At 36.5% G+C, this 23084-nt stretch overlaps 2 protein-coding genes and 1 long non-coding RNA gene across 3 annotated transcripts; 2 read left to right on the top strand and 1 right to left on the bottom strand.

The window, feature by feature from the left end:
* Positions 1-1763: 1763 nt before the first annotated feature.
* LOC110746075 (flowering-promoting factor 1-like protein 3) lies at positions 1764-2455 on the bottom strand. Its single transcript, XM_021946279.2, has one exon. The coding sequence runs from the start codon at positions 2354-2356 to the stop codon at positions 2036-2038; it is 321 nt and encodes a 106-aa protein (XP_021801971.2). The 5' UTR covers positions 2357-2455; the 3' UTR covers positions 1764-2035.
* A 15763-nt stretch (positions 2456-18218) lies between these two features.
* LOC110760702 (uncharacterized) lies at positions 18219-19543 on the top strand. Its single transcript, XR_015836733.1, has 4 exons — positions 18219-18625; positions 18727-18813; positions 18943-18999; positions 19162-19543. It is a non-coding gene; the product is annotated as an uncharacterized LOC110760702 (long non-coding RNA).
* A 381-nt stretch (positions 19544-19924) lies between these two features.
* Positions 19925-22126, top strand: LOC110760681 (uveal autoantigen with coiled-coil/ankyrin). The gene is made up of 7 exons (XM_021962982.2): positions 19925-20230; positions 20326-20364; positions 20557-20610; positions 20738-20791; positions 21498-21551; positions 21637-21708; positions 21792-22126. The coding sequence occupies exons 1-7, from the start codon at positions 20165-20167 to the stop codon at positions 21915-21917; spliced, it is 465 nt and encodes a 154-aa protein (XP_021818674.1). The 5' UTR covers positions 19925-20164; the 3' UTR covers positions 21918-22126.
* Positions 22127-23084: the final 958 nt, after the last annotated feature.

Genomic DNA, 23084 nt, shown 5'->3' on the forward strand with positions numbered 1-23084 from the left:
GTCCTTCTCCTTAGGAGGATATACATGTCTTACGGCATATTCCACTACTCTTTGGTGTCCCCTAATATCTTTGTCCCTACTTTTTTTTTAGTAAGGGATCCATGTGTCGTATTCAACTATCATAAATAATGCTAGGTTTATCAAATTTGTTCATTTAATTTATCTATCAGATGATTTTTCATTATCTAATTATCGCATCATTTGGTGATGAGTACGTAGCAACTCTAACTATCTTGCGTCCTTTGAATTCAACTTTCTAAACTTAAAAACAGAATTTGAGTCCAAAACTCATAAAATTTGTTTGGTAAACTTAGTTTTGAAAACCCAAACTAAAAGATAACTCAAACTCACCCAAATACTTGAAAACAGACAAAATCTGTTTTTCTAGAATTTTTTTTTATTCGAGAAACTATTTCCAAGTTGCGTACTAAACAAATTTTTGAATCTTGAAACATGAATTTTAGAACTCCTTGTTTTTAAAGTTTTTAAGTTCCTACTTAGATTACCAAACTCCACCTAACTCTTCATGTTAGCCTAGATTATATACGTTCTAGGTCAAAACAATGCTTGCTTTGTAGGATGAGACAGAGCTTTCAAGAGTCGTGTTAGAGTTGGCAGAGGCAAAAATTTTCAATTTCAATTTCCATTTCTGGCAAAATTTTCCGTTTCGAGTAAAAGAATATTTCAATTTCCCTAAACCCCTGATAAAGTTTCGATATTTCAAGAAAAGACTTATTTTTGTCTCACCCAAAATTAGCCACTTGCTGACTTTGCATGTCCATGGCTTTGTATTATTCCCACTTTTGGGCTAGGAAAAACTCAATAATTGCCTCTCACTTGTTTGATTTGTGTAGGGTAATTTGGGGATTTCAATGAATTTTCTCTGAGCGGATAGAACTGGCCATACACACGTGGTGGCACCACGTTGTTGGTAAGCAAAGCAAATGGTTGGCCTAAACGTGATTCACTTTCTCGCACTCCAATTTTTTATTTTTTATTTCTGTTTAATTTCATATTTTGCCCATTTGATTTGGCTTTAAGGTATTGATTTTTTTCTTTCTTTCTTAGATTGGTATTGATTCAACCTATAAGTTGGCTAGAAGCGATATGCTCCCCTATTAGTTATTATCCCCCTTTATATAGTTTAGTATTGTATACTATCAAAAAATGTATAATAATATACAAACAAATTAGATGACATGTCATTGCCCCCTCATTCCCTCTCTTAGTCAAGGCCAATCAACGTGCATTTCTCCAAGAAAATTGAGGAGGAGTTCCTTCTTACAACCAATGTCGTTTTGGCTCCTTAAAATTGAGGAAGAACTCCTCCTCAAAACAAATGGAGTTTTGACACTTGTCAATTAATTCTTTTATTTATTGTGAGGATGTGCTCCTCCTCAATTTACATGTGGTATTCCTAGAACATATAAAAATTTCTCCAATTTTAAGGAGCCAAACCATACTCCAACATAAATCCCATAAAAAAGATAGAATTCATGTGAAATTTTTTCCATGGCGTCTTGCAATCTTACCTATTATGTTACCGGATTCTTAATTTGAACTATAAGGCAAGAATTTCAAACTGGCTATAGAAAGGAAAGAACAACACCAACATAATTTTCATTTAGTTTAAATTTCTTTCTTTTCTAGTTAGAATTTTATCAATAAGGGGCATGGAAATTGCTGGCTCTTCTGATTCTTTTCAAGGAAACAATAGGGCATGTAAAACAAATAAAGAAAACCCAGCAAGAGTCTAGACCCAATTTTCATTTCACAATGATCCTTGATTAATTATAAAATTCAATTTGTACATAACCACAGCACCCAGTGAGCAAACCCTAAACTAAACCCAATTAAATTTCATCCACAAGCCAAGTCGAATCAAACCAAATCAAACCAAACTAAACCAAACCAAAACTCAAAAGTGAACCCCAAATCAGAAAAAAACATACATAAATTATATATTAACACACAATTAAGTCATCACCAAGCACATGCAGCAGGGTAGCTATATATTACAAGTACCAAGGAAGGACTACATGTCCCTCACTTCAAACACATTGCGGTTTTTAACAACGATGTCGTACATGTGCATGGACTTGAACTTGCTGAAATCCTTGGGGAGAGAGATGAGATGGACGGTGGATCTTTTGTGGAACTGGAGAAGGTCTGGGTCGTCGTAGTAACGCTCCCAACCCAGCGACGACAGCTTGCGCTCGAGCACGGCGTAGGAGCTGATCACTTCCTCACTTGGGGTGTGGACCAGCACCTTGCGCCTGGCGTTGGAGCCCTGCATGGAATCCGCCCCGTCCACGAGTCGAACGACGCCGTTCTTGAAAACCCAAACCCCAGACATGTTTGATAATCAAGAGCTTAATTAAGTAAGAAGGCAAAAAGCTGGTAGTGAGTGAGAGAGAGCTGAGAAGGAGAGAGAGAGAGAGTTGTTATGAGACATTGAGCCTGGAGATGTAGTGTATATATATAGAAGAGCGATGAGATGGAAAATGTGATGTGGTTATTATTATTATTTTTTTATAATTTAGGAGAAATAAAATTATGGGCATGTTTGGATGTGGTTATAGTGGGGTAAGGTGGGGCCCACTTGATTGTGGTGGTCTTAGCCAGGATACAATAGGGGTCATGGTGTTTGGGACATGCAGCCATGGACCAGTACCAATCACCTATTTAAGTGTGGGCATAACTCATATATCCTCTAGGAGAGAATCCTTGTTATTTTTCCCCTTTTTTTTCCTTTCTTCTTTTTGTTTTTGTTTTTTTTTAAGGCTTTAACCCCACATTGGGAATCTTTGTTTTGTTTGTGGAAAAAATATTAGGATGGAGACTAGTTATTCTCGAGAGAGCTGGCTAGCAGACTAATAGAAAATGATCATGACTTTCATATTATTTGTGGATTGAATTGTGGGCATAAAAAAACACATATAGCTATCAATATTTGAAAGCTGCCGACGGATTAACTCTGCGGATGTTTGTATGCGGGCATCGGTTAAAGGCAGTTTGATGTTGATGGTTTTGAGTTTTGAGTGAGAGGGTCTCATATGCATGCATGATGTAATTCAATTAGCTAAGGCTACATCATGTACCTTTGGAAGGTGGAATAGTTTGAATTGGGGATGATGAAATTTACACTTATATTCCATCTTCAGAAACAAAGCGAATAACGGAATTTATTTTCTATATTTTAAAAAACACAGCGAATAACGGAATTTATTACATATGTATAGTAAGAGTAATGTTCTCTTGTTATATGTATGTTTCCGAACAAATATTACTTCTGTTTTTCAAAAGTGAACTTAGATTACAAGTTTTGAAAAATATCAACTTTGAACAATGATCTAATTCCCATGCGATATAAGATCTTGTAGATGAAAGGTTTTTGCTTTACTCATTTGAAGTATCACTTTGAATAAAAGAAAAGAGGGAATTAGTGTGGATTTTAATTAATATATAGGAGAAGAATTGGACGGTCATGGAATAAAATTTCTGTAAGAGGGAAATTTGAGATGCTCAAGGCATTGTAAAAGTTTAATGTCTTTTTCCAGAGAATGTGAATGGTTGTGGCAGAGAGATGACTGATGAGCTGTGAAGGGTGGGACCAAAAAGAAAAGGATTCTCAACTCTAGTTGTTGGGAGGGATATTTGGGGAGCTCAGTATAATTCACTTTCCGTATAGATGACCAATGTGAATCCTGCACAGGCCCCCTCTGCCTAACTGTTGACTAGCTACTTGCCTCACCATTTACACATGTGCTATAAATTAAAGAACTTTCCTACGTGGAATGTTAATGTGTCGGTATCTCAAGTTAATTATGTCTTATAATTTTTTATTATATGATAGTGTGTAATTGATTGGGATACAACCGCAGTGACATCCCGGTGTATGTCAGTTTTTCTCTCCCAGTCTCTTCTCCAAATTTTTGTTTTATCTATTAGGCAATTAGGTAATGTCATCATCATGATCTTAATTTGCATTATATGAAGAGACCTCTATAATTTGCATTTTATATTTTCACTAGCTACTTAGAGCTAGGAAATTATGGTATGTGTCTGAGGGGGAGTAACCAACAAAAACTAGGAGCTAGGGAATTCAAAAAAGCAGTTATATGGATTCCAGAATCCAATCCAACCCAAACCAATGGATAGATGGTGTGATATATGCATGGAGTTTGTTGCCCTTTAGGACACACATTCTCTTTTCCACAGTGCCATGATCATGCCCTTGTTAGATTTTGCTTCTTCCTCATCCAGCCACTTGGCCCTGTGACACAGACCCCAGCCAGACCAAACCCAGCATTTTCCCTTCTCATGACAATGAGCTCTGCTTAATTGGGTTTCCAATTTTGTCACATCTTCCTTCATATTCCTCTCAATCTCATAGTTTGGACCACACCAATTTTTCTAAGTACTTTTTTTCCTTCAAATTACTTACCCAAGTACAATTCAATGTCTTCTAGAAAATTTCGGAATATTAATTACCTTTATTATTTATAGATCATTGATGTAGCAATGTCTTCTAGAAATTTCTCTTTACCATTGTCAACGTAATATGTTTATGTCGTCACTTTGTATCTATAGATCATTGATCATGTTGGTTTTGCCATAATATATATAGTTTAAATTCATTGACAACGTAAGTCTGACAAGAGAACATTATGAATATAAATTTACGAGAATTTTATTCCTACCTGTGTTTCATCAAGCCTAGCCTAGAAACTTTCAATTCACCCACGAAAGAATAAACCAAAGGGAATGCATCAAGATCATCATGATGTATATACAAGTGATGCCCCATAAAAGGGAAATTTCCCCCAAAAATAGGTTTGCAGCATGCCACATCAGCTGGATTGAATCTTTTTTCTTCAAACTTTTTTCTGGGAATTCCAAGTGATCTGAGGGAACATTTCTATAGCCCCGACCAGCTTTTTTCATAATGCATAGTTGCTTGGCTTTAACCCTCTATATATCATCACAGTGTCAGTAAGTATATATATATATATAAGAGTCTCCATAAAGTATGGAAAGCTCTATTTCGTGTAACATATATACAACATGTCAACATGCCCATGTGATTGTCCTCCACAATGGCCAATTTTCCTTTTTTCCTTCTTCTTTCAGGTCCTCGATTTAACTAAGCAAGATATTTGTATATCGCCCTTTAAAGAAAAGCAATAACGACCTCTCTTAATCACCAAACAAAAGGCAGTTTATGTGTTCTCTCCTTGTTCACGTAAGTGCATATAACTATGACTATGTGTACATCATGATTCGAATTTAAGGCTCAACATTTGAATGAGTGGATATTAGGATATAATTCCTTTGGAATTCGATTATAGATGACCGTCTAATGAGGTCGGTGATATGTCAAAAAAATGTATATTCTCCGTTCTTTGTAATTAAGCGAGATTTAAATTTGATATCTCTTCCAACATTATTATAAAGAAAAATACATCAGTACTATACGAAGAGCAACATGCCTTGATTTCTCCTAGTGGAGAGGCAAGTGGATACCATGTATAGTGTAAAGGAAAATGGAGTGCCTAGTAATCTTTGTTTACACTTTTTTCCCCTTAAAGTGAGTAATTCCAAATGATTATCCCACTTAATTTAATTAGTAGTATCTTCAATATAAATTACCAATTGCTTTTCATGCATGTGTAGTGAACCTATTCTCCATTATACTTATATAATAATACAATAAAAACTCATTGGCTATTTGGGTTTTTAAAAGGGTGAGTGTTTTGCGAAGATATCAATGGGAATTTGTCTTATAGTGAGATATATAGAGAGAGAACTTCGCTATAAAGAGAATAAAATAAAGCAATAGGAGAAGGATTTGCTTATCTAGTATTAGTTTATGCCTAACTTTGAATTAGAAAGATGGATTTAGGCCAATTACACTGATTTTGAGAATAAAGTAATAAACATTTGGAATGTAGGATCAATTCCCACATAAGAACATAAATTAAGGGGAGCTAAGCTAATTCTTTTAATCATATTCCAAATTCACTGAAAATGACAAGATCGATCATTTTATTCTAATTCTACTAATTACAAAAAGTTTAAAATTGATTTCTTATTATATTATTGGTAAATTATACTAAGTATGGAACGTGACGTTATCTTTGGTGGTATAAATTATTTGGTGCACATTCAGTGGACTAATATTTATAAAAGTAGAAGCAATGGACATAAAATTGGGCTTCATACCTCAAAAGAACATGCAATGCACAATCCCACCTTGTTTGTTAGGGAGGATTAGACCACTGGTGGAGCCAATGCATGCCCAGGGTGGGTACTGGCCCCCTCTTAAATATTGTATAGGCAATTATATGTTAATGATATTGTAAAAATATTATAAAATTCCTCACAAATTCTTAAATGTCCACTATTTTCTTTGCTTCTCTTTCATTCTCATGTCTAAATTTCTTTTGAATTGCATGTATTTTGTTATCACAAAAGAGTGATAGGTTATTCATACAAAAAATAAAGAAAAAAAAAATAGAGGAAAGTGATAAAATTACGGATTTCTTAAAAACTAGGTTGATTTGTCATAAAAGAAAGTGTTTGAATTTTTAAGGGTGCCCCCTCTTACTTAAATTCCTGGCTCCGCCATTAGATTAGACTAAACTAGATTAAAGTGCAGTTTTTATAATGAGGGGTAAAAGTGAGGGGTTATAATGAGGGGATTCAATCCAGTAGTCCAATAATAACTATGCACTAGATTAGATAGCTATTAAGAAACCCCTCATTATAAGCCCTCACTTTTACCCCTCATTATAGCCTCCCTGTAGACTAGACTAGCAAAGTGGCTACATTTCATGTGCAATTAAGGTATAATATGGATATTATTGTCTAAACTTGGAGGGTGAAGGATGACTTATAAGAGGTGATGACTAAAACTTATCCCTTATAATCCCGTCATTTTCAAAAGGATTATGGGGGATAAGTTTTAGTCATCAATCTCTTATAGATAGTCCCTATTCTTAGGCAATATATTTATATTATGTCTTGAATGCACAAGAAATGTATGCATTTTTCTAGTCTAGTTTAATCCAATCTAGTCCTCCCTATTAGATAAGCTCTCAATAGTAAAAGAAGTTATTTATTCACTTACGTAATACGTAATACACGTGAGAAGAGAGATAAAGAAAGTAGGACGTGAAACTAAAATACATAAATTCTTCCCTGAATGAATGAACTTATAAATTAGTAAACTGTTTTAAACAAAAAATTGAGATATGAAAAAACATGTAATTGGGCTTGCGTAAGAACATGGACAAAGGCGTTCGAGGATCAACTCCTGTTAGACGAAATCCACAAAGGGATCTTAGTACAATGAGAAGCAAAGGCCCAAACTCCAAAAAGCTAGCTCAGAATGCTTCTTTGCCTCATGCCTGTCTCTCCTCCCTCAAGACCGTATCTTGGATTGAAGGAGGTCAGCTCCCATGTCCTTGTATTTGAAGACTTGCCAAAGAGACTGAGATTTCCATCTTCTAATGAAGGCATATCTGCCCAAATAGCCATTGAAAAACATAATTCACAATTTTCTTACTGTTGCAAACATATATGTAAGACTTGTTTTTCTTTTTTTGGGGTAAAAAAAATGGTGGCAGGGAGTGTCACCTCTCTGAGCCAGGCACAGGTTAAGAGAAAGCTCTTCACAAGAGGTTCTTTACACATGCGGATGATCGAACTTGGAACCTCATTAAGGATTCCGATCACATTCGCCCAACATGTCTGGCCTAGCCTGTTCAATTTCCCTGGTTGGGCACAAAGTGCAAGAGCATCTCCAACAGATTCTCTATCCTTTAATCCCTAGCTACTTTGGTTAAAAAGAAGGAAAATCCTCCTCCAGCAAACTCCCTACTTGACTCTCTTTTTTGGAGAACCAATTTTTGGCTCTCCACATCTAGCAAGGAGGAGAGAGAATTTGGCTAGGAGGAGAGAGAAAAAGGGAGGGAGAAATAGAGACATTTGGGAGGTTGGTGGGGTTGGTTTTTTTTATTTTATATTTATTTATTTAATATATTTGATTTGCAAGAGAAAGAGGGAGAAAGAGAAGAGAAAATAATAATAAAATATTTCAGATTAGCCAAAATAGAGAACATTGCTGGAGGAAACACATTTTAAGTGGTTTGTTATAATAGCTAGAATTTGGCTAAAATTTATAGACTCTCCTAGAGATGCTGTAATGTGACATACAATTGGCGAGCGATGTTTCCAAAGGAGGGTATTATGGGAAAATAAATAAAATGAAAACACAATTGATTTACTAATGCACTAGCGCCTTTCTGCTTTTTCCTCACCTTTCAAAATTTTATAGCCGTTCGATTATCATTATGGTTTTTTTATGCGACTGTAATTGTTTATTATTTATAGAGATTAAGTCCAACAACTCAAGAGGGCGAAACAACAACAAACTTTAGAGTAGCATTGGGCTTTAACAACTTCCTATGCAATCCCATGAAGGCTTGATGTAATTGGATAATTTGTAAGGAGGATAGTGGGAGTATGGGCAGCCCAACTTCAACCCAATCATGGTTTAGGGCTGCGAATGTTTTTTTAAGATTACGTTTTTGTTCTTGTCTCTTATGTTTGGGTTTCTTATGCTATCCACTGTATTTTCTTAAGATGCTTCTATTGTTTCGAATAAAGCAAATTTTTCAACAACAAAAAACATCAACACAATCATAACTTGGTCCCTTTTATCTCACATTAGAGAAAGGCTCTCACTACGTATAGTTAGAACAACATATATATATATATATATATTATAAAGAAAAATCATTGTATTGGTTAGATTTCATGTGTAGGCTGGTTGTTGAGGGGATGTATATGACTTCTGTGTGAGCAAATAATCGTATGCTAAACAAGATGCCTTGTATAATAAAAATAAAAAAATAAAAAAAACCAACCACATGGACCAAATTTTCCTTCATAAAGGGCGGGAGAAGATGCGAGAGTCGTTCTATGATGAGGGTGCCATATATGAATCATGGATGTAGACCTTCATATTAGTCGTATGATTCATCTGAATAGTAACTTCACTTAAGTTTAATGAAATGATCATGTGATTATATAAAAGTCCACATGAGGAGTCTATATATGGCACCCTCACTATAGAATTTCGTGAAAATGTGAAGCATCCAATCAAGCATTAAGGCCATCTCCAGTCATAGGGCTAAATGTAGTCCAGGGCTAAAAATTTAGCACTCCAAAATATTAATTTTTAAAAGAATAGTGTAGGGCTAAATTTTTCCATCTCCAGCCATTCAGGGCTATATTTTAGGATCCTTTATATTTTATTATATATATCTAGCTATCACATCAACTTACTTTACTATTGGCTTTTAAAAAGCAAATGCATGGGCCCACAAAAATTTGGTCTAGACTAAAGGTGGGCTATATGTGGCCTGGTTGGAGGGCTAAAGGGCCAAATGTGGCCCTCCAAATTTGGCCAAAATTTTATTTAGCCCATGGCTGGAGATGGGTTTTGCATTATTTTAGGGCTATATTTGGGATATAGCCCATGGCTGGAGATGACCTAAATAAGGGAAGTTGAAATTATCACCCTAAAGCTAGTAGAAGTCACTTCCATGTTAATGAGAGCATGGGCTCTTTTTGAGTCCAAACTGCCCATGAAAGCCTCCAAGGCCTTTCTTTGGGCAAAAGCCATGGACAAGCCAGTCCAATGCGGGCCTGGACATTTGTCTAACCTTGGGTCATGCCATACAAGGTTTAAAGGGATAAGCTCAACATGACATATCCTTAGGCAGCACACCGCTAAAAGATGAGCTCAAATTTTAAATCTTAAGGATATCTTCAATAACTGTAGCCGCGATAATTAAGGAGATTACGATTACTCACTTTGGGTAAATATCTCACACATTCCAAGTCAAATGATTAATTGACTTGACATGCACATCAACGGGTCTTAACACCCTCAATCAACATCGAACACGTAGCCTACTACGGTTGTAAATCAACCACCAAAGTACTAAATATAAACCAATCTCCATCTCTTGGAAAATGTAATTATTCCTTGAACTAATAAACCCTAATTCTCTTTGTACAATCGTACTGATTTAGGCATCAGAGACCCTTTGGCTCACTGTTTGGATGTGGTCACCAAATTTTGGCCAAGTCAAGTGGTCTCAATTCCAAATCAAATTAAGGAGACCAATTATCAAACCTAGTCAAGTGGAAACCCAATGGTCTAGCCAAAACAAAGATATTGTTATTCATAATAGCAATAGTCAAATAATAAATAAATAGAATGGCAAGACCCACAAGCTTGGCTTGGGGCCAGCCAAGGGGTTTAAGAGAATGAAGAATTCTCACCATCAAAAAATCAACTGGAATTTTGGCTTCCTTCAACAACAATGGCAGCTGGAATAGTAAAAAGAAAATGAGCAGCTGGGTTTCAGACCTTTGTGTGATATCAAGGAGGCCAAAGTTGGTCGCAACGTTGATATCTGTTTTGAATTGAAAAGATGGCCCCACGTTGATATTTGTTTGAGTTGAAAAGTTGGCTAGTCAAATAGCCAACTTGTTGCTGATCAAGTTGCAAACTTCAATGACGTTTTGGCTATATATATAATACTATATCTGTATATTACAAATCAATTCTCATAAAAGTTGGCTATATAATATAATATAATATATATATATATTTATATATTATAAAGCAAATGGCATTAGTTGGCTAGAGTTTGAACCAATTGGCTGGAGAAAGTTGGCTGGAGTCTGAACCAATTGGATATATATATATATATATATATATATATAAAGCAAATAACGTGAGTTGGCCAAAGAGTTATATATAAAGCGAGTAACGTGAGTAGGCTGGAGCGAATTGGCCAAAGAGTTGGCTGGGGGAGAGTTGGCTGTAGAGATAGCGGCTGGATGGAATGAAAATGTTGGTTGATTTGGAACTGATTGAAACTTTAGTGCGAATGGAGTTGGGCTTTGGTGGTTGAGGTTTTATTATATATATATAAGGGCGGATCCGTGGCACTATATTTTTTACACAAATTTTGACATATTTTTTGGGCCATTAAATTACTCCACTTTTAATGATTGAGATTAAATTTGACATGCGAAATAGTTTTAATGTTTTAAATAAACAATTATTAATTTTATTTTCTCTCTCATAAAAATAAAATAAAATTATTTTCTCTCTCATAAAAATAAAATACAATTCATCTAGCATATTAGTTCCTAGAAAGTTTTGAGAACATGATAATTAAGCATATCCGCTCGCCTGATCAATCGTGGACAATGGGAGGTTGTGCTTGGTAGACAGTTGCTTAAGAGATTTTGGTACAAGTATTTATGCATCGACTGTTGGAGGTTTTCAATTATATGTTGTAATTGTTTGAGGCTATTCTAGTGAATTACTGTAGCTTATTGAAATTGTCTAATATGAGATGCTCCGCTCCAATTATTGTTTGGCTGGGAAAAACAGATTCTTGAAAGAATTGGAAGCTCAGAGAGTAGCTCAGACTATCCCTCCCAATATTATAAAGGGAGCTTCACTAATATACCCAAAATGGGTGTTGAAATTATAAAAAAACCCCATATGGAAAACACTTTATAAACACACCCAAAACCCATTTATTAAATAACAAATTGGTATTGAAGTTACTATATATTACAAGGCTGCCACTTATAAGCCCAACAGAAAAAAACTCAAAAGACACCCAAAATCAACCCAACCCAAATTTATAAACAAGCCCAAACATTTTAACCATCTAGAAAACCGTAACTTTTATCCAAAAAAATGGAAAACAAAACCGTAACTTCCAGCAACTTCAATTAACCATCTTTGCCAAACGTCCCTTCAGTCATCGTCTTCATCAAAGCGTCTTCTTCATCTCTCGAAACCGAAACTCCATAACCACAACCAAGCTTGATATACTTTCAAAAACAAACACCACACACTGACCTCACCTACAAAACCAAGACAAAATTTCAGAGAATAATTTCAACAAGAAAACGATTCAAAGGTAAGACATTTACAAACCAAACCTATACTGAAATTTCAGACATTTACTATCATTATTTTAGTTGCTAGTTTACTGAAATTTCTGATTAATGGCTGTAAAGTTCCAGTATAGGGTAATAACACTGCTTGTTTCCTTTGAAATCCTATTTCTGATGCACGTCTAGCACTGTAAAGTTCCAGTATAGGGTATTAATACTGCTTGTTTCCTCTGAAATCCTATTTGTAATGCATGTCTACCACTGTAGAGTTCCAGTATGTGGTAATAACACTAGTAGACGTGCATTAGAAATAGGATTTCATAGCAAACAAGCAGTGTTATTACCCTAGACTGGAACTTAACAGTGGTAGACGTGCATTACAAATACGATTTTATAGCAAAAAAGCAGTGTTATTACCCTATACTGGAACTTCACAGTGGTAGATATGCATTAGAAATAGGATTTCATAGCAAACAAGCAGTGTTATTACCCTATACTAGAACTTTACAGTGGTAGATATGCATTAGAAATAGGATTTCATAGCAAACAAGCAGTGTTATTACCCTATACTGGAACTTTACAGTGGTAGATATGCATTAGAAATAGGATTGTAAAGTGGTAGATATGCATTATAAATAGGATTTCATAGCAAAAAAACAGTGTTATTACCCTATACTGGAACTTTACAGTGGTAGATATGCATTAGAAATAGGATTTCATAGCAAACAAGCAGTGTTATTACCCTATACTGGAACATTAGAAATAGGATTTCATAGCAAACAAGCAGTGTTATTACCCTATACTGGAACTTTACAGTGGTAGACATGCATTAGAAATAGGATTTCATAGCAAACAAGCAGTGTTACTACCCTATACTGGAACTTTACACTGAAAAACAGAAAAAACACGAATATACTCAGATTCAACTTAAAAAGCATACCTCAATTAATATGAAAACCAAATCGAATATCACAAATTTCTAACCACAGCTCAAACAACAAATCCACAACCAAACCGAATATGAAATCAATCCAAATTATAAACAAAAAGAAACTAAAATCACAATTTAAAACTCAAACGAATATCTAAATACAAATTAGAATGAAATCATAAAATCCAATAGCTTGCCTCCAAATCGGCAATAACAAAAATAAACATATAAAATCAAGAAGAATTGGATCTACAATTGCATATACATAAACACCACAATCTAGGGTGTATTGATTAATTTCCAAAACTCCAAAATCTATCATAACCACATACATAAACAGCTAGAGCACGAAAAGTAGATGAAGTTTCATACCTCGATTGACGGAAACAACCGCCGAAGTCGCCGGAAATGACGTCGAAAAACTCGAAATCCACAGACCTTTCCGAGCTCGCAGCGGCGTCGTGAGTGGTTGATGTGGCTGGGCTTTAGCCCAGACTTGATCGTCGGCCCTGGCCGGTCCTTTTCTGACCAGTCTCACGGCTGGCTGTGGCCGGAGCACCAAGATTGCTGGAGAGAGACGGGAGCGAACGCAGAGAGACGAGAGCGAACAGAGAGAGATGAGAGAGAGAGCGCCCAAATTTTTTCAAATAAACTAATTTAATACTAAATGGGTAATAAAGGTATTTCATTTATCTAATTAAATTTAAAAAGGTAACAGCTGTCAGTTTTGGGTTTTTTTTTTGGTGTGTTTATATATATTGAATGGTATAGGATATATTTATAGTTTTATGTCTAGGAATGGGTATTTCACTAAATTTCTATATTATAAAATCCATGCATAATTATTTTAAGGGACAGCATTTGAAAGAATTAAAAAGTAAAAGTAAAATTTACAGTGCAATGGCAACTTGGCCACAAGTCTGATATGAAGCCAAACAGAGTCATAAAGGAATTGAGAAAACCAGATCGTTTTGCACTTTTTTATTTATAATATTTGTTTTATTAGGCTACAAAGTTCATAATGGAATTGAGAAAGACAAAGTCAGCTAAACCAATCTCGTGCGTGTAACTCTTGAGGGGTGAAGGCGCGGCCGAGTCCAAGATCGGCGATCTTCAAAATCCATCTTTCCTTGTACAGAAGCGATGGTGTTACTGGAGAGGAAGGAGAGAGAAAGAGAGAGTCCCTGTGATTTGTGGTTTAGGTTAGGGTAGGGGTTGGAGTGGTGGTGGTGGTTAGGGTGGCTTTGGGGATGAGAATGGGACGAGAGAGAGAGAAAGAAGAAGCAGAGGCAGAGGAGGAGGCGTCAATTCTCTTTAGAAGAAAGAGAGAGAATTAATTAATTAAAGATAATTAATGAGATGAGAGGGAATGAATTCTTAATTAATATGATATCAGAAATTTAATCCAAATGTATAAATATTAATTAAAGAAACAAATATTGTTTTGTCATGTGAGGTTTAATCTCAACCATTAAAAGTGGAGTAATCTAATGGCCCAAAAATTGTGTCCAAATTTGTGTCAAAAATATGGTATATATATAGAGTAAAATAATTGGTAAGGCCAAACAATGGTCTCACGGGTCGACTTGGAAAAAGTGGGGAGGCCTTTGTGCCTTGAATTCTCTTTATGCCTACATGCAAGTCATGGCCTTATGGCCTATTTGATAAATGTATTATATTTTAAGTAATAATTCATATTAAGACGCCTTGAGGAAGCATGTGGACTCATTGAATTTCCAGCAACATCATGGGATTATTTTCTCAAGATTAGAAGTCCGTCTCACCAGATCGCAAGACAAGTCTCGAAGGTGCGAGCCCAGCCCATAGGAGTAGACCCAACACTTTCGGATGATTTCATGCACATAACGAGATCCATCCAAGGAAAGCAATCAAAGGGAGTGATATCAATTTGAAACATTCCCAAGAAGGAAAGAATCAAGTGATCAAATTTGTAATCCAATGATTTCATTCGAGTCAATTCCGCGAATTTAGGAAGCCACACAAGGAAAGATTTTGAAAGAAGTTGACCTTTGGCCATTTAATGGCCAGCCCATGGGCTAACGAATGCCCCTATATAAACTACATCAGACAAAGAGCAAAGGACCCCCGACATCAGACACAAAAACCTACTTTTTGTCTTTCAATTTTCTATCCCTAGACTAGGTTTTTATTTTCCAAGCAAGTAAACTAGATCAGTTCTTCACTTTCGTTAGTGTAAGTTTAATTTCTTGCATTTTCCTTTACGTTGTTTTAAGATTCAAACTTATCGCTTTATTTTTAATTGTTATTGAATTCTCTTTAAGTTTAATTTAATTTCATATCAATTTATTTTATTGTCTTTATCATTTATAATGTTCTTATTTCGTTCTTCGTTTCATTTACGTTTATCTATTGTTTTGATTTACTTTATTGCATTTTAATTCTTGTCTTTAAGTTCAATCGCATCTTTTAATTTAATTTGCATCATTATCATTAAAATCTCAAAAAATACTAAAATACCCATACGAAACTTAACCATCTTTGACCCCGAGGAAGTGAAAGGACCTAGGCCAAGAGGAGGTTCCTTGCTTGGCCGATCAATCGGTTGGTTAGAAGTCAGAAGCGCGAACATAACAATCCAACTCTTTCCATTCAAGCCAATTAGTGGCTTGGTGGTGGCACACCTAAGCAATCCAAGAGAAGGACCAAAAGTTCCTTTCAACGACCACCTTGGCAGAAAAGAGGGAAACACTCACACCAAATTGATTGGCTCAAGGACTCACGATTGTCTTTCTTCTCTTAGTTTTAGGACATAGAGGACCTTTCTCAAGGCCAGCAAATTAATTCCCCACAAATACTCGAATAAAATAATGTCTTCTTCAATTATTGTCATTGCATGTTCACATGACAATTTGACATATCAATTGGAGATGATCTTAATAGTGAATAATAACAGAAATACCGAAATTCAATTACTAAATGAAGTGGCAAATGAGATAACATTTAGGGTTAATTACAGTTTAGTACTATGTGGTTACACCCTTAAGACATGTTAGTCCCTATGTTTTTAATTTTTACAATCACATATCTCGTTCTTTCTAATTTATTACAATGTGGTTCCGCTGTTAGGGTTTCCGTCAAATCTCTCCGTTAGTTGCCTATGTGGCATTATGGGGCCCACATCTTAACTTTTTTTAAATTTTAAATTGATTAAAATATTAAAAACTTCAATAATAATAAAAATCTTTGTCTCTCCCCTCTATGCTCTCCTCTCCCCGTTTATTTCTTCAACACCCCAGCCAACAACCCAGACCCCCTCCCCCTCCTTCCTCCCGATTTCTCCCCCTCCCCTGATTTCTTTTTCCCCAAACCTTAGCACCCCACCCTCGACCTTAATAACCACCATCTCTCACTGACTTTATCCCACCACTTTCTCCTCGACTTTACCGCACCACTCTCCCCGACCTAACCCCGCCACCAGACCTAACCCCCATCCACCTCACTCTTCACCTTTGACGAAACCCAACTCCAGCCGCACCCCCACTCATCTTCCCAACCTTAGCCACAAAACCCTCCTGCAAAACAACCCAGTTATATATGTTTAATTATGCAGAGTAATTTTTAGGTTGATGGATAGGTCTGATTCGATTTGGTTCCTTTGTGTGAGAATAGGGGCAGCGGGAGATTGAGGAGAGTTGAGGAAATAGATTTGTTGGGCTTTGAGAAAATGAATATGTCGGGAGAGGGAGGATTAGGGGTTGATAGGTAGAGACTGGAGTTTGGGGTTGAGGTAAGGGGAGAAGAAATCCGAGGGGGTGGGGGTGGGTCTGTGGGTGAAAAACCATAAGAGCAACTCCACCCATTTGCCCTTAGCCATGGCAATGGGGGAGCTAGGGCAGTCACTATTCACGTGAATAGTAGTTGCCCTTGCAAATAATAATTTCCGTTTCCACCCGTTGCCATGGCAAAGGGCAATTATTTTCACAACTTTTTTTATCTCAATAATTAATTTGGATAATATTTTCGGATAAGATTTTCGGGTTCCTACGTGTCAATACTATTCATATCTCATAATCGGATACAATTTTCAATTTCAATTTCAGATAAATTAAAAAAAAAAAAAAATTGGCTGGTATTTATAGAAAAAAATTCATTAATTTTCGGGTATTTTTTTAAAAAAATTCCGAATTTTTTCCAGTATTTTATTGCAAAAAAATTGGCTGCTGTTGGATTGGAGGAAAAAATCAGATCGGAGAGCCTAGACGATGCCACGTGGCAACAGAAAAAAAAAATCAAATGAGTGGGCTGACGACAGCACCAGCCTGCGTTTTGGACCTCGGGCCAGGCCGAGTTGCGTGGGACCCACTCCAACCTGTGCTTGGGCTCACCGCTAGAAACCTATTTTTGCAAAAAACTCCCCCAGCCCGAGGCAAGGGGGTCTTGGTGGAACTGCTCTAAGGGTGGGGGGGATGGGTTTGGGGGTAGAGGGTGGCTTGGTGAGTGGTGGTCATAGGGCAAGGATCAGGGTCTTCAATATGCACATTGAAACTGGAAGTAGTAATATAAATCCATCGTTACAGTCTTTATGCTTTTGTAAAATTGCTCCTTGCCTTTTGTTTTTAGAACTTCAAATGAATTTGTAATATTGGTTTCTGTTTATTGTGCAGGTATTTTTTTCTTTTTTTTTTTTCCCTAAAAAATTAATATTTTAATTAATTTAAATTTTTAAAAAAGTGAACATGTGGGCCCCATAATGCCACATAGGCAATTAACGGAGAGATTTGACGGAAATCCTAACGGCAGAACCACATTGTAACAAATTAGAAAGACCGGGGTATGTGATTGTAAAAATTAAAAACATAAAGACTAACATATCTTAAGAGTGTAACCAAAAGTACTAAGCTGCAATTAACCCCAATATTTAATTGTATAAGTTGGGATACGAATTTTGAAATTTGATTAGCTATGTTTGGACCTATTGGAGAGGGCAAGAAGTAGGGGTGGGCATTTCTACCGAAAAACCGACCGAACCGCCCGAATCGGACCGTTTTAGGTGGTTTGGTTCGGTTTTAATACTTAAAAATTAAAGAACCAGCAAAAAAACCGGCCGAACCGGAACTGAATCGGGTTGGACCGGTTTTTTTTCATTTAAACCGTAGAAAACCGAACCGGACTGCATATTTATATTTTATTTTTTTTTATTTTAAAAAAACACGTGTCAGCATATTATTCTTCGAGTCTACTCCATTCCATACTCCTTGCTACACCGGATCCATAGAGAAACTCAGAAACCCTAAGGTTTCGAAAAAAATTTCATTCCGCCTCCTCTTTCTTTCTTCTTCGTTCTGTCTTCCTCTCTCTCTCGCCTCCTCTCTCAGTCTCTCGCCTCGCCTCCTCTCTCAGTCTCTCGCCTCCGCCTCTCTCACTCTCTCTCATCACGATCTCATCACGAACCTCTCAAGTTCTTCCTTCTTCTTTGTTTTCCAGATTTTTCTCACTCTCACTCAGTCACTCAGTCACTCTGCCTCTCTCATCACTCGACTCTCTCGCCTCTGCCTCTCTCAGTTCCTCTCAAGTTTTTTTTCCAGATTTTTCTCACTCAATCTCTCAGTCTCCCTCAGCCGGTTTCGCCCTATCTTTCTCTCAGCCACTCTCGCTCTCTCTCAGCGGCTCTCTCTCAGTCTCTCTTGATCTCTCTCAGTTTGATTTGAGGTATTAATATCAGTAAACCCTAATTAAAAAATTTGGGGATTTTACAATTTTTGTTAATTTTGCTTATGTGATCTGACTTTGTTGTGATTTTTGGTGGACAGAATTGATTTTGGGATGATAGGAAACGATTGGCTTTCTTTTGGGACAGAATTGATTTTGGGATCACAGAATTGATTTCTACGATTTTGGTAATTTCTGGTGTTGTTTCTAGATTGGCTTTTTATATATTTGGGTAATTTCTGGTGTTGTTTATGGGATCACAGAGTTAATTCTATTTATATATTATGACTTTTTATTATTATTTTTTTTTTGCGCAGAACTGATTTGAAGACAAATTTTTTCCAGATTGGCTTGCTGGCTGTGCATATTTTCTGGTATGGAATTGTTGCTGTTTTATTTGCTATTTTTGCTGTGTTTTTGTTATTTTTGGTATGGGTAATTTCTGGTGTTGTATATGGGTTCAACCCATGTTGTTTTTTGTTGTTGAAGTTGATGTTGGGTTTGTGATTAATATATGTTTTCTGTGTGGTTTACAGAGGAGAGTGCGTTTTGTAGCACAGAATGCAGAGCAACGAAGATGATGATGGATGAGAGCAAAGAACGGTGCAGATCAGAAGCTTTAAGATCTGTGGAAGTTTCAGGGTCATCTTGTTCAAGAGATCAGATCTTCTCAACTGGGATTCTTGTGATTTAGCACTGTCAGTACATAGGCGGCTTTACCCTAAATACATTTATTTGTTTTTATTTGGATTTTCTTTTGAACTTTGCAAATATGCAGATTGTGATTGAGATTACTCTCACAATTTGCAATGGTCTGTAATAATGATTTCTGTATTTGGACTTGTGGCGGATGTTGATTTTCTTAGGTTTTATTTTAAGGTATTTTTTAAGTATTTGAATGATGATAAACTTTAGATATGCAAAGCTGGAGAAACTTGAAAATATAGTATATACAGGAAATTGGAAAATTTGAAATGGTCTGGAAATCTGACTTAAAACAAAACAATGGGCCTGGGAAACTTTTTATAAAAAAAAACCTTCAATTGTTGCTTTTGCTGGGCCTCGGCAGACATCCAAACTGACCCAACCCAACCCGCCTAATTCGGGTTTCGAACTAAGTCGAAAATGGGCCTAAAAAACAGGTGCAAGGTTTACATTTGGGCCTACCGACATGACCTATTTTGGCGTACGGTTTGGGCCTATAACCGACCCAACCCGCACCGTGTCCAGCCCTAGCAAGAAGAGTACTGCCCAACGGACAACCAAAACAAAAAACAAAACAAAACAAAGGAAAACGGCACGCATGATGCCCCCGCGCCCGGTTGCATCGGCGTGTGAAAAGAGTGAAACAAACAGTCAAAACGTCGAACAGTAAACACTTCTTTGACATCTCCAAAACTTCAAAATTCAAAATTCAACTTCTTTCTCTCTCTCTCTCTCTCTCTCTCTGCTCTTCCTCCCTCCCATCCCACTGACTCTCCCACTGAAACTCAAAAACCCCAAAATTCAAACAACACAAGAAATCGTTGCTGATCTCAAATGGCCGCCAACTCTTCTGATTCCTCAATCGCTCCTCTCCCTGCCGCTCCTCTTCCACTCTCATCCGTACGCTCATCTTCCCCTTTTTTTATTCTTTCAAATTTTTCTTTAATTTGTGTTGCTTTTATGAATGCTTTAACTTGAAATTTGTGAGGTTGCAGACGAAGGAGAATCTGACCCCCATTGGCTCCAAAATTGCGGTAACTTGTTTTGATCCATTTTTTACAAGTATTTTCTAAATTATGCTTGATATATTCTGTTTGGGCGCTGAGAATGTTTACAGAGGGAATTAGAAAACTGATTATAACTTTGGGTTCAACATTATCAAGGAACTGGAAACAGATGTTTGGTATTCATTTTAATTTTGCCCACAATGTTGTGTTTGTTGCTAGGAATTGAATGAATCGAGGTCTGAGCTGCTTGGCAGAATTCAAGGGTTGAAGCAGGTGAAACTGAGCAATACTTTCTCTCTTTATTGTTTCCTTTTTTCATTAGTTTGTAAAAAAATGGAAGGTCTGAGTTTAAATTTGTGGCTAACTGCTTACTTGTTTATCTGTTTGTTTGGGTAATTAGGATTTGCAAAGTTGGAGGTCAAAATTGGACACTCAAGTTAAGGTCTACCGCGATGTAAGTGTTTATATACTGTGTTTCTTCACACTTGAAAAGCATGCATTTGGGTTTCTGGGTTCCTTTTTCTATGCCACACGGCATTGTCATTAATAGTTCATCTTGGTGGGATGATTTGTTCTTGCTTATAGGATTGGTTAATGTAGATTTGGTTGCTTGTTCTTTGGCATTTTCCATGATCTGTGTAGTTCTTAGTTATGGGATCGTAATATGATTAGTTGTAGGGTTAACTCATCGAAGTTTTTATTGGAACATTAAATCACAGTGTTGTTGACTGAAGGATTCTTTAAGAGACAGAATTTGAAGTTAGGTTATTGATTGTCTACTGGTCCACAATGAATGTCAAGTTGTTTGGTATGCATTTGACTAATTAGCATTTCTAATCACTTTCTGCCTCCATAACTTACCTAATGATGTTGATGTTGATTGTGTGTGTGGGTGTGTGGGTGTGCGGGTGTGCGCATGAGAGTAAGAGCGAGAGGGAGAGAGAGGAGATGCTTGAACTTCTCACCTGTTAAGAATACCCGTCAATAAACCAATGCCTTCTTTTCCTATTTTGAAACTTGGAAAAGCCACAGCGGTTGGTGTCTCTTCCTATTAGTTTAGGGTTATATTTTGAACTATCTCTTCTGCTTGGACCTGAAACTTTCTTTTTCATAAGTATATGGCTTTCTTGTTGCAATTCTTTTTCTCTTCCTTAATGCAGGAGCTTTCGGAACTTAAGAAATCACTCAACACTGAAGTGGATCAGCTTCGATCCGTAAGTGTTGCTCCAGCAAAATTTGTCCAAGTTTAATTTTCATATGTGAATGTTGTGTTAAATTGATTTATTGAAATGAAACTAGGAATTCCAAGAACTGAGGACCACTCTTCAGCAGCAGCAAGAAGATGTTACTACTAGTCTTAGAAACTTGGGGGTATGTTTTCATACCTATTGCTGTGTCTTTGGAGTGAAAAAACTACCACAAGAGCTGAATTAACTTTTTATTAATTGCCGCAGCTGCAGGATGTCTCAGGAGATAAAAAAGAAGGCCAAGAGACCCAAGATACTGTGGTTGAAGAAAATGGTGACAAAGAATCAAATGTTTCAACTAAGGAGGTTGGGACTAAAGAAGCTGAAAGCTAGATAGGCTTTACCCTTGAGCATGCATGGCTTATGTTTATTCCTGAAGGGAAAGAAATCTATGGGGTTGATATGTTGGTTTAGTTAGAACTTGCCACAACCTTGTTGTTGTCTTGCAATAGTGTAGAACTCTCTTTCTGAATCAAATTATGTGGAATTTTGCCCAGTATCCTCAATTTAAGCAGCTCTCTCTCTATGCAGATTTTCTTCTACTCTCATTTGTGGATTTCCATTGCCAATACACACTTAATACTCATTATCGGTGTTATCGGTAATCAATAGGATCATGGGTTTCCATTAGAACTTGCATCCATGCTAACATTTCATGGTTCACAAATGCTTTTCAATTTGGCTTTCTATAAGAAAAATAGATGCATTGTTGGGCGATCAGTGTTACAATTGGGTGCAAAATGCAAAGCATCAATTTTCCTTCGGTCCTTCCTAGATTATGGTTTTTTCTTTTGAGTAATGTTAAAGATAGAGAACACATTAGCTAATTAGCGTTTTTCAAAACATAGCGTGTTTACTTAACTGTTTAATCCCTCAAGGTTGTTTGTCCACAAAATTTGTATCAACTTGTGAAAAAGCAATTGGATTAGGTCAACCGTTGTTAATGTTTTTTTGCATGCAGAGAGGGAGAAGTAGTGACACCATTCTGAAACTGGGGTTGTAACTTGTGAAGTTTCCACATGTGGCTTTGACTCTTGGGTTGGGTCGATAGAGTGAAAAACTTACATATACCGGAGTCACATGATTGAGTAATCACTTGACGAGTGATATACTCGAGTCGATAAAAAGAAAAACTTATATACACTAGAGTCATGTGACGAGTGATATAGGAAGAGGGATATATACACCCGGTTGCAGGACAGTTTTTCTAGTCAATGGGGTGGTTGGTGAGCCCCATTCATCAGCACTGGTACATTCAAGCATTTTGATTTTAGCTTCCCTGAACCTTAATAATGAAAAGGAATTGGGGTCGTTGGAATATTTATATCCAAAATCCAGAGGAAATTAAATTGAATGTAGCTTTTTTTGGTTCCTTTTCTTTTCTTTCGATTGAATACGAATTGTCTACGTCCTAGGTCCAGTTATTGCTCTTGAGTTGCGTTATTTTCTGGATCTAAATTTGTTGTACTGCCTCTTGGGAATCGGATATAGAACCTCAAA

The sequence above is a fragment of the Prunus avium genome, chromosome 1 (assembly GCF_965620075.1).
Source record: "Prunus avium chromosome 1, drPruAviu1.hap1.1, whole genome shotgun sequence".
NCBI classification, from domain to species: domain Eukaryota; kingdom Viridiplantae; phylum Streptophyta; class Magnoliopsida; order Rosales; family Rosaceae; genus Prunus; species Prunus avium.

Bases quoted from the DNA above. Each gene is read 5' to 3' on its own strand.
- LOC110746075 (XM_021946279.2), bottom strand. From the start codon at position 2,356: ATGTCTGGGGTTTGGGTTTTCAAGAACGGCGTCGTTCGACTCGTGGAC.
- LOC110760681 (XM_021962982.2), top strand. From the start codon at position 20,165: ATGGCCGCCAACTCTTCTGATTCCTCAATCGCTCCTCTCCCTGCCGCT. The intron at 21,552-21,636 runs GTAAGTGTTGCT...AAATGAAACTAG, and splicing joins AAGTGGATCAGCTTCGATCC to GAATTCCAAGAACTGAGGAC. The intron at 21,709-21,791 runs GTATGTTTTCAT...TAATTGCCGCAG, and splicing joins CTAGTCTTAGAAACTTGGGG to CTGCAGGATGTCTCAGGAGA.